The 15,536-nt window shown below is 40.4% G+C and overlaps 1 protein-coding gene across 3 annotated transcripts in view; it reads right to left on the bottom strand.

Annotated features, from left to right (window-relative positions):
* Positions 1-11,923: 11,923 nt before the first annotated feature.
* The window catches only part of TWSG1 (twisted gastrulation BMP signaling modulator 1), a 59,246-nt gene continuing 55,633 nt past the window's right edge, over positions 11,924-15,536 (bottom strand). For all 3 annotated transcript variants that reach the window (XM_017543947.2, XM_037744046.1, XM_017543946.2), the window contains exon 5: positions 11,924-13,399. In XM_017543947.2, coding sequence (XP_017399436.1) covers positions 13,218-13,399 — 182 coding nt within the window. In that variant the 3' untranslated portion in view covers positions 11,924-13,217. The remainder of the gene's footprint in view (positions 13,400-15,536) is intronic.

Here is a 15,536-nt window from a genome sequence, read left to right as displayed (position 1 = left end):
TCTAAAAATGGGTATTAAAAACCTCTTTTATGCCAATAATTGTGCTTAACAATGGAGACAGGAAGGAATAAGGGAGGAAAATAACAAACAAGCAGCCAACCAATATTTCATTTAAACCTGTGAAACGCTATGCAATTACTGAGGAGTGATTTACTTCCAATTATGTAGTCACTTTTATAGTAGGTGTGATGTAGTACTGAGAAGAATGTATGTTTTGTGGATTTGGGGTGGAGAGTTCTGTAAATGTTTATTAAGTTTACTTGTTCCAGGTCTGAGTTCAAGTCCTGGATATCCTTGTTAATTTTCTGTCTCGTTGACCTGTCTAATATTGACAATGTGGTGTTAAAGTCTCCCACTATTATTGTGTGGAAGTCTAAGTCGCTTTATAAGTCATTAAGAATTCACCTTATGTATCTGGATGCTCCTGTATTGGGTGCATATAAATTTAGGATCGTTAGCTCTTCTTGTCGCATTGATCCTTTTACCATTATGTAATGTCCTTCTTTGCCTCTTTTGATCTTTGTTGCTTTAAAGTCTATTTTATCAGAGGTGAGAATTGCAACTCCTGCTTTTTATTTTTATTTTTTGTTCTCCATTTGTTTGGTAAATCTTCCTCCATCCCTTTGTTTTGTGTCTTTGTGTATCCTTGCATGTGAGATGGGTCTGGATGCAGCATACCGATGGGTTTTGGCTTTTTATCCAATTTGCCTGTCTGTGTCTTTTGATTGGGGCATTTAGTCGATTTAAATTTAGGATTAATAATAATATATCTGAGTTTAATACTGCCATTTGATGCTAGATGGCTGTTTTGCCCATTAGTTGATGTAGATTCTTCATTATGTTGATGCTCTTTACCTTTTGGCATATTTTTGGAATGGCTTATACTGGTTGTTCCTTTCTATGTGTAGTGCTTCTTTCAGAAGCTCTTGTAAAGCAGGCCTGGTGGTGATGAAATCTCTGAGTACTTGCTTGTTCACAAAAGATTTTATTTTTCCTTCACTTATGAAGCTTAGTTTGGCTGGATATGAAATTCTGGGTTGAAAGTTCTTTTCTTTAAGGATGTTGAATATTGGCCCCCACTCTCTTCTGGCTTGTAGAGTTTCTGCTATGAGTCTGATGGGCTTCCCTTTGTGGGTAACCTGAGCTTTCTCTCTGGCTGCCCTTAGCATTTTCTCCTTCATTTCAACCCTGGTGAATCTGAAGATTATGTGCCTTGGGGTTGGTCTTCTTGAGGAATATCTTTGTGGTGGTCTCTGTATTACCTGGAGTTGAATATTGTCGTGCCTTGCTAGGTTGGGAAAGTTTTCCTGAATAATATTCTGAAGAATATTTTCCAGCTTGGATTCATTCTCTTCGTCACATTCAGGCACACCTATCAAACGTAGATTAGTTCTTTTCACATAGTCCCATATTTCTTGGAGACTTTGCTCGTTCCTTTTTACCCTTTTTTCTCTAATCTTGTCTTCTCGTTTTATTTCATTGAATTGGTCTTTGACCTCTGATATCCTTTCTTCTGCTTGGTCAATTCGACTGTTAAAACTTGTGCATACTTCGCGAAGTTCTCTTATTGTGTTTTTCAGCTCCATTAATTCACTTATATTCCTCTTTACATTGTCTATGCTCGCTAGCATTTTGTCACACCTTTTTTCAAGGTTCTTAGTTTCTTTGCATTGGGTTAGAACATGTTCTTTTACCTCACAGAAGTTTCTTATTATCCACTTTCTGAAGCCTGATTCTGACAATTCATCACACTCATTCTCCATCAGGCCTTGGTCCCTTGCTGAATAAGGAGCTGCTATCCCCTGAAGGAGGAGAGGCATTCTGATTTCGGATGTTTTCAGCCTTTTTGCACTGGTTTCTTCCCATCTTTGTGGATTTATCCACCTGTCGTCTTTGTAATTGCCGACTTTCAGATTGGGTCTCTGAGTGGACATCCAGCTTGTTGGTCGTGATGTTATTTTTGTTTCTTTGTTTTCCTTCAGTGGACGCCTGTCCCCCACAGAGCTGGACCTTCTCTGGTTCAGCTGTGCTTGCTGTGAAACTCTCAACCATCAGCGTTTCCAACTGCTGTTTTTTGTTGGGGTGGGACCATCCAAGCCTGATCACCTGGCTCCCTGCCTCTGAGCCCCCTTTTATTCTTTTTCTAATTGAATGGTCGATTCTGTACCAGGTGCCCCAGTCGCCTGCCAAAAAGGTGCTGGGATCTATGCAATTTCCTGTGTGGCGACTGCGCCAGCTGAAACAGCAGCACTGAGATTCGTGGCACTTTTCTGCCCTGGAATTTCCTGGCTGGCTCCCCACTTCAGTCCCCTTTTCAATCAGCTGAATGGGCAACTCTGCCTTCCTGGAGCTCCAAACGCCAACTAAAAGGGCACCCAGTCCCACATACTCCGCACTGAGAACCACCACACTGGGATGCTGGCAAAACAGCCACGCCTGCCAAAAGAGTCGCACTGGTGACCCGTGGGTCTCCTCCGCTGGGAATCTCCTGGTCCATGGGCAACAAAAATTCGTCTGGAAGTCTGGCGTCCACTCACTCCCTACGCCTTCACTGGGAGCTGCAATCCTGAGCTGCTGCTAATTGGTCATCTTGGATCTCTTCCCCCAAAATATGTTTTTAATGTAAAAAATAAAGGGGCAGTAAAGGAGAAATAGAAAGAAAAAAAGCCAAAAGACAAATAGCAAACAAAAAGCAAAATAGCAGATATAAATCCTTCCTTATCAATAATTGCATTAAAAGTAAATGGATCAAAATCTCTGCAATTAAAAGGCATAGATTAGTAGCATAGATTAAAAAACATGATTCAACGATATGATGCCTACAAGAGACACACTTTAGAGTCAAAGATATAAATAGGTTAAAAGTAAGAAGATGTAAAAAGGCATTCCATGCAAAGGGTAACCAAAAGAGAGGTGGAGTGGCTATACTAATATCAAACAAAATAGTTTTTAAGATATTAATTGCTACTAGAGACAAAGAAAGATATTTTATAATTATAAAAGGGTCATTCATCAAGAACATTTAAGAATTATATACATATATGCACCTAACAAGAGCTCCAGAATACATTAAGCACAAACCGACATAATTGAAAGGAGAAATAGACACTACAACAATAATAGTTGGAAACTACAATACCCAATTGTCAATAATGTATAGAGCAACTAGACAGGAGATCAATAAGATATTAAGTGACCGAACGTGTTAACATGGTATAAGTTCTCTAGATCTGTGCTGTCTATTAGCCACATATGGCTATTGAGCACTTGAAATGTAGCTAGTCCAAATTTGGATGTGCTGTTAAACATACACCAGATTTCAAATACTTAATACCAAAACAAGAGAATGTAAAATGTACTATTGGTATTTTTTGTTTTTTTGTTTTTTTTTTTTTGAGACTGAGTCTTGCCCTGTTGCCCAGGCTGGAGTCCAATGGCACAATCTTGGCTCACTTCAACCTCCACCTCCTGTGTTCAAATGATTCTCCTGCCTCAGCCTCCAGAGTAGCTGGGATTATAAGCACCCACCACCACGCCCAGCTATTTTTTTGTATTTTTAGTAGAGATGGGATTTTACCATGTTGGCCAGGCTGGACTTGAACCCCTGACCTCAAGTGATCCTCCCACCTTGGCCTCCCAGAATACTGGGATTACAGGTGTGAGCCACTATGCCCAGCTTACCATTGGTAATTTTTTTTTTTTTTTTTGAGACAGAGTCTCACTCTGTTGCTCAGGCTGGAGTGCAGTGGCATGATCTCAGCTCACTGCAACCTCTGCCTCTCAGGTTCAAGCAATTCTCCTGTATCAGCCTCTCAAGAAGCTGGGACTACAGGCCTGTGCCACCACACCCAGCTAATTTTTGTATTTTTAGTAGAGATGGGGTTTCACAATGTTGGCTAGGTTGGTCTTGAACTCCTGACCTTGTGATCCACCCACCTCAGCCTCCCAATTTCAGGTATGAGCCACTGCGCTTGGCACCATTGGTAATTTTTATATAAGTAATATATTAAATTGCTAATTTGGATATATTCAAAGAAAATATATTATTCAAATTAATTCTACACGTTTCTTTTTACACTTTTAATGTGGCTACAAGAAAATTTTAAATTACATGTCTGATTCACATGTCTTGCTGTCCTGCAAGACTACTTCAGAAACCAGAAAGAAGAGTCTGTGGTCTATGATTTTAATATGGAATAATCTCAAGGCTGAGCCCTCTTGTTCAGGGATGAGAGTCACTGCAGACTCTAATCAATAAACTGGTTTTGATTTAAGCTTCAATAAACTGGTCCAGTCATGGATTGTACATGCTTTTTGGCTTAAAAGAAATAATTTATTTTACCTTCAAAGAGAACAGAGAAACTAGAGAATATTGATCTTTTCTAGAGAAATTCAGTCAAAGAGAAAAATGTAACTGCATTAAATGAGAAACTCTACTGCACAGACGAAAACACCACTATTAACATGTGAAGTTATCCAACTCATATATATATCTTCAAAACCAAGAACCTCAGAAATTGCTATTAGCTAACTTAATCTCGATCATTTTAAGTCATGCCCCTTTTGATAATCACAAAACCTCATCTGTCTTCCCCTGCCATTCTGTCTAGACCCAGTGCTTTTCTAGCTGGGCCAGGGGGTGCCTCTGCACTTTGAAGTTGGACATACATCATTCCAGTGCACGTGTATACAACCATGTAAACAGGCAATTACAACACAGAGTTATTAAACACTATGAATGGGAAGTGTCTTGGATGCTATAGGCACACATGCATAGTGGAGATGGCTTGTTGCCTACCCTTCTCCCTTTCTTCATTCTCTCCTTACTGACAATCCTGAATTTTACTCAGGTGCTAATTCCTTGTCACTTTTGTGAATAGTGGTGGCCAATGACACATAAGGAATTGTTGCTGGATGGGCTTCCTGAAGGCCGACTTGGCTTGGAGGTATATAATTTTTGCACTAATCTTCTTCCTTCTTGGAAAGCAAATATGATGGTTGGAGCTCCAGAAGCATCTTGAGACTGTGAGACAAATTTTAGGACAGCAGAGCAAAAGGAAAGCCTATTTCCTAATGGCAAGGTAGAGCTTCCATTCCAGAACTGGTCTATGTATCTTCAGAATTCAAGTTATGTGAGAACAAACAATCTCTAGTCGTTTAAGTTACGATGACTTTAGTTCTTTGTTATTAGCCATTAAAAAAGTGAAGGGACAAAATGGAGGTGGAAGGGGAGACTAGGAAAGGTGGGCCTGTGGCCAGCCATGACAAACTCCTGAGAATAAAGGCCACTGGGAATCATCAGTGGAAACAGCCTTCCATAGAAAGACCTTAAAGTTGTGGCCACTGGTTAGGCAAAGCCAACTGAGGTAACTCAAATTCTGTACGGTATCATTTTAGAACAGTTGTATGAGCCTTAGAACATGAAAAAAATGCAAGAGTCCATCAGATACAAAGTTCCTGAATCTGATAGTCAAAAGACATTTATTTCCATATTTGAGAACTTCATCAAAGGGTACTTAGAGAAAAAGACAAAAACATATCTTTATTTATTTATTTTTTTTTTAAATACAGAGTCCCACTCTATTGCCCAGGCTGGAGTGCAATGGTGAGATCTTGGCTCACTGCAACCTCTGCCTCTCAGGTTCAAGCAATTCTCCTGCCTCAACCTCCTGAGTAGCTGGGATTACAGGCACCTGCCATCACGCCCAGCTAATTTTTGTATTTTTGTAGAGATGAGGTTCATCATGTTGGCCAGGCTGACCTTGAACTCCTGACCTCTGATGATCTGTCCGCCTCGGCCTCCCAAAGTGCTGAGATTACAGGCATGAGCCACTGTGACCAGCCAAAAAAGACAAAAACATATCTTAAGAACCAAAGATATGCAAAATCCAATCCACTCATTGCCCCCGGTGGGAAGGGCAGACTTCTCTGAGAAGTTGGGAAGACACAGGTAATGTGTATCACTTAGAACTGAGAACAATTTTTCCCTAAATCTGATGTTTCCTTCCTGGGTAGAAAATCATTTAGTCCACCATTGGCCTTTTTCTGCCTTTATATTCATTCTGCCTCTGGGCAGAGAAACATGACTGGCAAATTTGGGAAGAAAATGGGATATTCTTCATCTTGGTAGTAAATCAGTTGTAAAGAACACCTGTTTTGCTCTCCTTGTCCAGGGGCACACTCTTGTTGACTTATGTTTTGGGGTGTGTCTGGCTAAATGTTGGTTAAGTCTTATCCTCTAATCTGACCTACCTCCATTTCCAAGTTCTCTGACACCTACTTTACTGAGGCCATAAGAAACCTCTGTGACGTGTTTTGCTTAACCAGAACCTGTTTTTCAACCATGGAATGATTTAGAGGATCTGGGATAAAAGAATCAAAACTATAACCTTAGTACTATTGTGTTAAGTATGGGCATATTTGAATATTTTAGAGGATTTGGCTTATTAGAACACAACCTCACAACTCCAATTTAAAATTGGTAAGTGTGAAATTGAATGAGAATTGATTCTAAGTTGAAATCTTCCTGTTTATGTGCAGTATTGGAACTTTCAACAGGTTCACCTTAATAGTGAGTTTATTAGCTGTTGAAGTACTCAGAAAATACTGAATGAGGGCTCTGTAAAAATGATCATTAGATATATAGTTAGGCTGCTAGAAGAAATATTTGTAAACTGTTTTTAAAACCTATGGAAGAACTAAGTTTGATTTTGTAAATTAAATAAATTAAACATTAATTTTTAAAATGAACATTAGTTTCTGTGCAGTGTCTTCTGCAAATAAAATCTGCCCTCAAGGACATCAAAAAGTTCACATCATCATGCATGGCTTCTTGCTAGATTGCTAAAGTCCCTTAGTCTCCCACAAAGCCTGCATGGGTCAGCAGTCTAAAAACAGCCTAAGCCACATGGTTAAAGGTGTAATTGCAATACTGCAAATGGCCCAGTGGAAACCTGGACACCAGGTGGAAATGTGGAAAACAGAAGTGTAGGGTAATGATGAAGTTAGGATGCTGCTGAGAAATGCCCTGGAGTCAAAGGCTACGCCATTGTGAGCCACTCAGTGAAAGGCATAGGGGTGGGCACAGAAGGACAAATGTCTCAGACTGATGAAACCATACTTACAGGGGGACTGACAGCAGCTCCAGGGGATGGCCACCTGGACTGCTGAGATGGGTCTGGTAGTGAGCAGGGACACGCTGCCTGGCCCTGAGAGGTCTGCTGCACAGCTAGCACTTAATTGTCTGAGAGCAGTGAGGAGCCACCGTTTAATGTAGCTGTAGAGTAAGATTCGTCATCACTCATCCATCCACAGAAAAGCTGGTGCCCATGAGTGTGAGACATTAGGTGTTGGGAGCTGTGTTTAGGGCAGTGACAAACCAAAGAAACAATGTCCCTGCTCTCAAGGGCCCCAAAGACTAAGAGGACAATGCATGATAAACAAGTAACTGGTTAATTTTGGAGGGGTGCCTGCTGTTAAAGAAAGCAGACTAATGGGATAGGGTAGTGGGAAGGGGCTGCCCCTTTAGAAATGGTCAGAGGGCCAGGCACAGTGGTTTACACCTGTAATCAGCATTTTGGGAAGTTGAGGAAGGTTGATCACTTGAACTCAGGAGATTGAGACCAGCCTGGCCAACATGGCAAAACCCCATCTCTACCAAAAATACAAAAAATTCATCAGGTATTGTGATGTGCTTCTGTGATCCCAGCTACCTGTGACGCTGAGGTGAGGATCGCTTGAGCCAGGGAGGCAAATGCGGCAGTGAGCCAAAATCGTGCCACTACTCCAGCCTGGGTGAGAGAGGGAGACCCCTATCTCAAAAAAGGAGGGGGGGGGGTCAGAGCAAGGAGCCACAATCTGCACAAAAAACAGGTCCAGCAGGAGAAACTCCTGCGACAGCCTGAGGGTAGAGAGAGAGAGGGTGGCACGAGCTTGGCCTGCTAAGGGGGCAGTCAGCAGTGATGGGAGTGGAAAGAAGGTGGCATTAGCAAGGAGGGGAGATGCTGGCTGAGGCTGTGAGGCAAGGAGTCTTGGGGCACAAGTGCAGCTCACAAACCCAGGGCTGCAACGTCGGGTCTCATTGTTTTTTTCAAATCAAGTAAAATCTGACTCTGAGCCTCATCCCATCCAACACTGGCCAGGAGAGGCTTTGTCACCCACCCTGGAGGCAAGTCTGTCACAGAACCCTGTCACAGAACCATGTTGGCAAGTCTGGGGGGCTCTGGACAATGAGGGCTGGGCTGCTAATATTTCTAAGTAGAAACTCCCAGAAAGAGGCCACTGCAGGCTGGGGCTCCTCATGAGCCACGGGGCTGGTGAGCTCTGGTCTCCATGGTCAGGAGATGTGGGCCTCTGTGACCTCTTCCTGGCCCCTCTCTCAGGCCCTCAAATGCCTCATTCTCTCCGCTCCCCTAGCAGAACAACCCAGAGCCAGGGAGGCTTCAGTAAAACAAAAGACAGGTTGTCTGCCCTTGCTTAACTTCCTAGTGGGTAACTCAGACCTTTCCGAGGCAGAGGAAACGACCTTGCTATTCCCTGGAACTAGGGGTGGAAGCAGTAATTACCAGCACATGTGTTCTAGAAAGATTATGTTGGCTGCAGAAGGAAGTATGTAAGTTAGATGGGCAGGAAACACATTTCTGCCATAAAGATATTTTGCCAGTGACTGTGCCTAACTTCAGGGTCTACCTTCAGCCCAGTGAGGGAAGTCCTGTATCCCTGACTGGCAAGGTGCCTGCACTCTCCAGGCTTCATTCAGTGAGTCACAGAGTGGATTCCAGGCTTCCCAGCACTACTGGGAGAGAGCAGGACTCTTTTGTCTTTGTGTCTGCATGGAGAATTCTCATCTCAAAAGCCAAACCTTGGAGTTGTTGCTGACCCCACACTTCAAGCACAGACTTTAAAATAAAAGGAGGTAGAACACATTTACTTCTTACTGGTTAGGAAAAGGTCAAAGAGCTGTAATTGCTAATACCCACCAGCTAATGACAGTGTCTGGCTGGCTTACTGGGCTCAGAGCCTGGAGGATCTGGAGCAGCCCCATGGGGCCGGATGCACCAGGTGGCCTTGTTGTCTGTGATGTCTCCTGGAGCCTCCAGCTTGGATGCCTCTCCTCTGAGCTCAGCTTTACACTCTCTACTAGCTGTTATGTGGACACCTTCAGCAAAAGCACAACTTTCCTGGTCAAACGTATCTGTCCTTGAAACTCATTCTACCTTCCAAATGCCACGGCTCCTAAGTCACTCAGGCTGTCCTCTTGAGTTCTTCCCTTCTCTAGATCCCCCAACCAGGCTGCCAAAACATGGACTCTGAAATGAGGTGGCTTTTGTCATGGCAGCACAGCTATGGCTCTCAATTCTAACAGAATTCTGTGGGAGAGCTGAGATTGGTTTTTCCCTACCTCGATCCTTCTGCAACTCCTTGTAACCTTTAGATCATTCTTGTAAAGCTGGTTGGCATCTGAAGGCCCACAGAGCAAGCAGAATGGTTAAGTAGTCATTGAAAAGCCTCCCCCATATTGGAATAAAGCATGTGAAACAGCAAAATATTCAAAAATCTCTGTTCTGAGAGAATCTGTAGAGACATCCAGAGAGAAAAGAACAATCTTTGCTGATTGCTTTATTTTTAATTTAATTAATTGATTAATTATAAAAGACAGGGTCTTGTTCTGTCACCCAGGCTGAAGTGCAGTAGCACAATCATGGCTCACTGCATCCTTGACCTCCCCGGGCTCAAGTGGTCCTCCCACCTCAAACTCCTGAGTAGCTGGGACTAAAGGCACACACCATCACACCCAGATAATTTCTGTATTTTTGTAGAGATGAGGTTTCACCATGTTGACCAGGCTGGTCTTGAACTCTTGAGCTCAAGTAATCCACCCACCTCAGCCACCCAAAGCACTGAGATTATAGGCATGAGCCACTGCACCCGACCTGTAGATTCCTTAAATACTATCTTCTTTAGACAGACATGTCAAGTTTGTATCTATGCTGAAGTTAACCAAAAATATGACTCACACTCATTTCAATTTTTTATTAAAATACTTTTTTGTTTATAGGGACAACCAAAGAAAAATACACAATTTTATATGTTGTAAATCATATAAAATACAATAAACATAAACTCTTAGGAGTGCAGAATAGATTTCAAAAAATCTTAAAAGGAGCTTTCATAAAAATAAACTTTAGAAATGTGGCTTACATTTTCGGCTTTTTTTCAGAAAACTTTTAGTTTATTTTCTCCATTTTTATGCTACCCTGATTATAAATAATTGTTCAAATATTCTAATATCTTGCCAATTTTGCTTTCTGAAATTTTAGAAATCGCACGTCTAGATGAAGACCTCTCTTTTACACCACCCTAGGTAAACACAGGATAGATTTTATTTAAATTATCATTTGATTTGGCGCCATTATTGTAAATAGAGTTTTAGTAATAATTAAATGTTATGAGGGGAAAAACTAACAGAAAACCTGCTACCAAGCACATGTCTTACAATAAGAAAGGATCTTTCATTTATGGCTTTTATGATACCCACTGATTTAAAATCTAGTGCTTTTAAAATCTGGTTATAAAAAAAGTAATAACCTAATTATTATTTATTTATTTTTGAGATGGAGTTTTGCTCTTGTTGCCCAGGCTGGAGTGCAAGGGAGTGATCTCCGCTCACCGCAACCTCCACCTCCCGGGTTCAAGCAATTCTCTTGCCTCAGCCTCCCAAATAGCTGGGATTACAGGCATGCGCCACCATGCCCGGCTAATTTTGTATTTTAAGTAGAGATGGGGTTTCTCCATTTTGGCCAGGCTCGTCTTGAACTCCTGACATCAGGTGATCTGCCCGTCTCAGCCTCCCAAAGTGCTGGGATTACAGGTGTGAGCCACTGTGCCCAGCCAGTAATAACCTAATTTTTTATTAAAAAAGAAAAAAAGAATTTTTACCAAAACTTCAATATAGAAGTGAATGTGCTTAGAATTGTAATAGAGGATCTAACTTTTAGTCAGGCTATCAACTTCTTCAATGTTTACTTTCAATTTGGAAAAATATTGTTATTTACAACCTGAAATATATTATGAAACTGGAAATGGAATCTTTTAAGCAAATTCTTTCTTTCAACTCCTCATAAATCAGAAAAATTAAGCCAAATTTGAATGCAAAAGATCATTACATTTAGAGACAGTTTCTAATGAGAGAAATCGAGGTAAGAAAAATCAATTAATGTGGTTTATGAAATTATCCTCCGAATGTAGGGGGTGGGAAACAGATATTACATTTTAAAATTTAATAATGAAGACCTAAAAAAGATAAATATAGTTTTAAAATATTTGTTGTCATCATTAAGAAAACATTAGGCATGTTGCCAACACACACAAAAACACCACTCTACTCACAGGTAGGAAATGACTGAAAAACAGCAGAGTTGAATTGCAGCAGGAGGCTGCAGATTTCTTTCAGTTTTCTGTCTAAAGTTCAAGGACACCTTCAGCTCTACAGGTGCTCGTGACAAAGGGAGCTAAATGTTTTCAAGGCACTTTTAAACAAGGCATTCTAGGCGAAAGGAAGAAAAGGAGACCCTAATGTTTTCCTACCGAAAAATATATCTATGAGCTAAATCTCAACTTTTTAAAAGGCTAAAGTATCTTGAATATTCATTAGAGTTATCTGAAAGAGCAGAAAAGGTATTAAGACTTTAATTTATAATAGTTGATCATAATATTACAATGATCTTTTAACTAATTACTATTCAGATCATGAGTAATACAAAATTTTACCAAGAGCATTATCTATTTTTATATACTAAAATATGTGATGTATAAAGAGGTATTCCTAAAAAGTTGCTTGTAGTTTAAATATGCACTAGAGAAATTAGTAATTTTGTAAAATTAAGTCTGTAATATAAATATTTATGTTTTAGACTTATACTTAAAGATTGAGATTTTATTACTATGAAGGGTACCTAGTATCTTTATTGAAACATTTATCGAAACATTATATAAAATGTTGACTAAATATTCTGTAGTGTATTTGGAGTGAACATCATCTTGAACAGAGATTTTAAAATTTCATAATCTTAACCTCCCACAATGTGATTATACTAGTTTAAAGAGAACATTATATCCAGATATAAACTAAACAAATGAAAGATTACAAAATATGAACGTAGATAGTTTTAAGTTTGTTTCCTATTATAATTTCCAGCATTTTCAACCTGCCCTGTTCATACCAGTAAGTTCTCTTCTTCAATTCCTGTCCCATCACTCATCTGCTGGAAAATCCTGCTCTGTCTTGGCTAAGGCTGCACAAGCTTAGTCTCGCTTCCGGCTCAGCCTCCCGTTTCAGCTACACCATTTCCCTACCAGGATACAAGCTGTTCCCCGGTGCTCTAAGTGGAGTCTGATTTGGCATTTGTTCCCTATCCTAGTGCTCTTTAAGCTGGTACCTTAAGTTACAGAAATGCTTTCACTTGCTAATTATTTACCTTAGCAGTGCATTTAATGCAATTTCATAGGTGTACCCTAAAAATCTTGGTAAAGATTCTTCATCACTGCCTATGTCAGCACTTTGGGCAGGGGAAATGGAAGAGAATGGGAAACTTTCCCTAAAGCTTTGTCATTGCATGTATTATAGAATGGATTCTACTATGTAAGAGTTCACAATTATAAAATATGGCAAGCATTTACCTTTTAAAACCAACATAAAAGGGCTGAAATTGAGCTTTTTATGTGTTATCAGAGTGGTATATCAAATATCTACTCTATTTATATAAAAACCAATAATACAAGGAACAGTGAGGAAGGATGTGCAACTATAAAAATTCAGTATCCTAAGAGTAGCACATGAAGAAATCATAATTCACATCAACATACTTCTGCGAACACTTTCAAAGCAAAAACCTTTGGAATGTTACAAGAAAATCACATCAGGCTTCATGTTAAGAACCTCAGATCTTTCAAGGAATTCTCTGTGCACCTGCTTCTCATGTGACCAAAGCTGTACATGTATTCAAAGGAAAGGGCTTATTGCTAGGGGGCAATACAATCAGTAAGAACAGTTATATAATTAAACACATCACTGGCTATGTCATATTTTAAAATAAACTTATTTCAAAGTTTTTATATCTTAACTTACTGGCACTCTAATGCAAACAACAGACTTACTGAATAACTTTTTATACCTTTTATTTTGCTAAGTTGCCTTGGTTTGCATCTCTCTTTGTTCTTTAAAACATGCAGTTCATACATTTGACAGTTTTACTACCATAGTCAATACATTCTGGACCAATGCACTCGCAGCAGGCATTATGAAACCAGCGATATTTGGATGCTCCCATGGACTCGCAGGATATTTTACACTGATGTATGGACATGCAGTCATCAAAATAAACCACAGTACACATGTGTTCTGAAAAACAAAAATTTAAGATTTCAGGGCAAGAAAGAAGAAAACCAAAAAATGCTTTAATACCTAGCTGAATACTAACAGTTATTTATCTTAGTTCTCTTATTGTTGGTCTGCACATGACAAAGATGAGATACAGGAAAAAAGGTCTTCATTTATTAATTATGTTGAGAAGGAAGTCATATTCTCCATCTGAAGAAGGCAAAGGGCTTCCTTAGCTTCTTTTATTAGATTTCAGGCTTTGATCTAAAGGTTAGATTATTGGGCTTAAAAAATGCACTACTATACAGCTGTGCTTTTAAACAGGGCTTTTTTTTTTTTTTTTTTTTTTTTTTAAAGATGGAGTCTTGCTCTGTCGCCCAGGCTGGAGGGCAGTGGTATGATCTTAATTCTCTGTAGCCTCTGCCTCACAAGTTCAAGCAATTCTCTGCCTCAGTCTCCTGAGTAGCTGGGACTACAGGTGTGTGCCACCACACCCAGATAATTTTTGTATTTTTAGTAGAGATGGGGTTTTGCCATGTTGGCCAGGCTGGTCTCGAACTCCTCACCTCAAGTGATCCACCTGCTTCCGTCTCCCAAAATGTTGGGATTACAGGCATGGGCCACTACGTCTGCCCTAAACTGGACATTTCTGATAAGATTTTCTATGAAAAGAGAATTCTCCAGCCAAAAGAAATTTGAAAAATGCTCTTCTAAAGTTATACTGAGAATTTACAATAACATAAAATAAACTTAAACAATTCGAATGATACAAAGTGATTAGCAATGCTTGGCACAAATAAGCATCAACTATTTAAAAATCTTCTTCTTCTTAGGCTGGGCTCGGTGGCTCACAACTGTAATCCTAGCACTTTGGGAGGCTGAGATGGGTGGATCACTTGAGGTCAGAGTTTGAGACCAACCTGGCCAACAAGGAGAAACCCCATCTCTACTAAAAATACAAAGATTAGCCAGGCATGGCGGTGTACACCTGTAATTCCAGCTACTCAGGAGGCTGAGGCAGGATAATCACTGGAACCTGGGAGGCAGAGGCTGCAGTGAGCCGAGATGGTGCCACTGCACTCTAGCCTGGGCAACAGAGCGAGACTCTGTCTCAAAAAAACCTTCTTAATAGCAATTCCTAGTCTGCTTTCCAGTAAGACAACCACTTTTGATTACTTCAATTTTTAGTTCTCCTGGTGGTTAACTCTGTATGACTAGTTAGGAGGACAGGGTACATGAAATAAATAAAGGATAATAAAAACCATTAACAGAGGGTATATGATCAAAGGCTAAATTATTTTTTCAAAGCTATTATGGAACCAATAAAGCACCAGGAGTCTGAATAGTAAAGGAAGGCTTAATGGAATAAACTAGATTTGCATTAGAAAGAATGAAAAGCAAAGCTACTAAGTAACAAAATGAAAGTCATATGGAGATGGGTATAGTATGCATACTGTACCCACAGAGTGGAGGCAGCCCAACTATAATGGGTGGTTGATATCAAGAGATGATGGAACCACCACTGGGTGGGACCTGGTTGAAGAGGAAACTGGAGCAGGAGCATAGCAGCACCATTTCACGCAGACTAGAGGGCTGGCAGTAAGTGGGAGGTGGAAGCATGAGTATCTCCAAGTGATCAGTACATAATAAATTCAATTCATTTATTTATTCAACAACTACTTGATATCTACTATGGGATATCCATTATGAACTCAAAGTGTAATCAGAGAATCCACAGAACTAAGTAGAAAATGATAGATCTGTAAGTTAAAAACAGACAATAAATAGAACTGCAAATGCAGGCTGGGCGTGGTGGCTCAAGCCTGTGTAATTCCAACACTTTGGGAGGCTGAGGTAGGTAGATCACCTCAGGCCAGCAGTTCGCAACCAGCCTGGCCGACATGGCGAAACCCTGTCTCTACTAAAAATACAGAAAATTAGCTGGGCATGGTGGTGGGCGCCCACAACCCCAGCTACTAGGAAGGCTGAGGCAGGGAGGTGGAGGGTGCAGTGAGCTGAGATCACGCCACTGCGCTCCAGCCTGGGCAACAAGAGTGAACTCTATCTCAAAAAAAAAAAATCTATGTCATCTTTTTAAATAGCTCCATAGACTGTGTGGGGATACCACGATTTATTCACCCAACCTGTAGTGATGAAC

This window comes from Cebus imitator, unplaced genomic scaffold (genome assembly GCF_001604975.1).
Source record: "Cebus imitator isolate Cc_AM_T3 unplaced genomic scaffold, Cebus_imitator-1.0 Scaffold162, whole genome shotgun sequence".
NCBI classification, from domain to species: domain Eukaryota; kingdom Metazoa; phylum Chordata; class Mammalia; order Primates; family Cebidae; genus Cebus; species Cebus imitator.
This window is presented reverse-complemented; position numbering and strand designations above follow the sequence as displayed.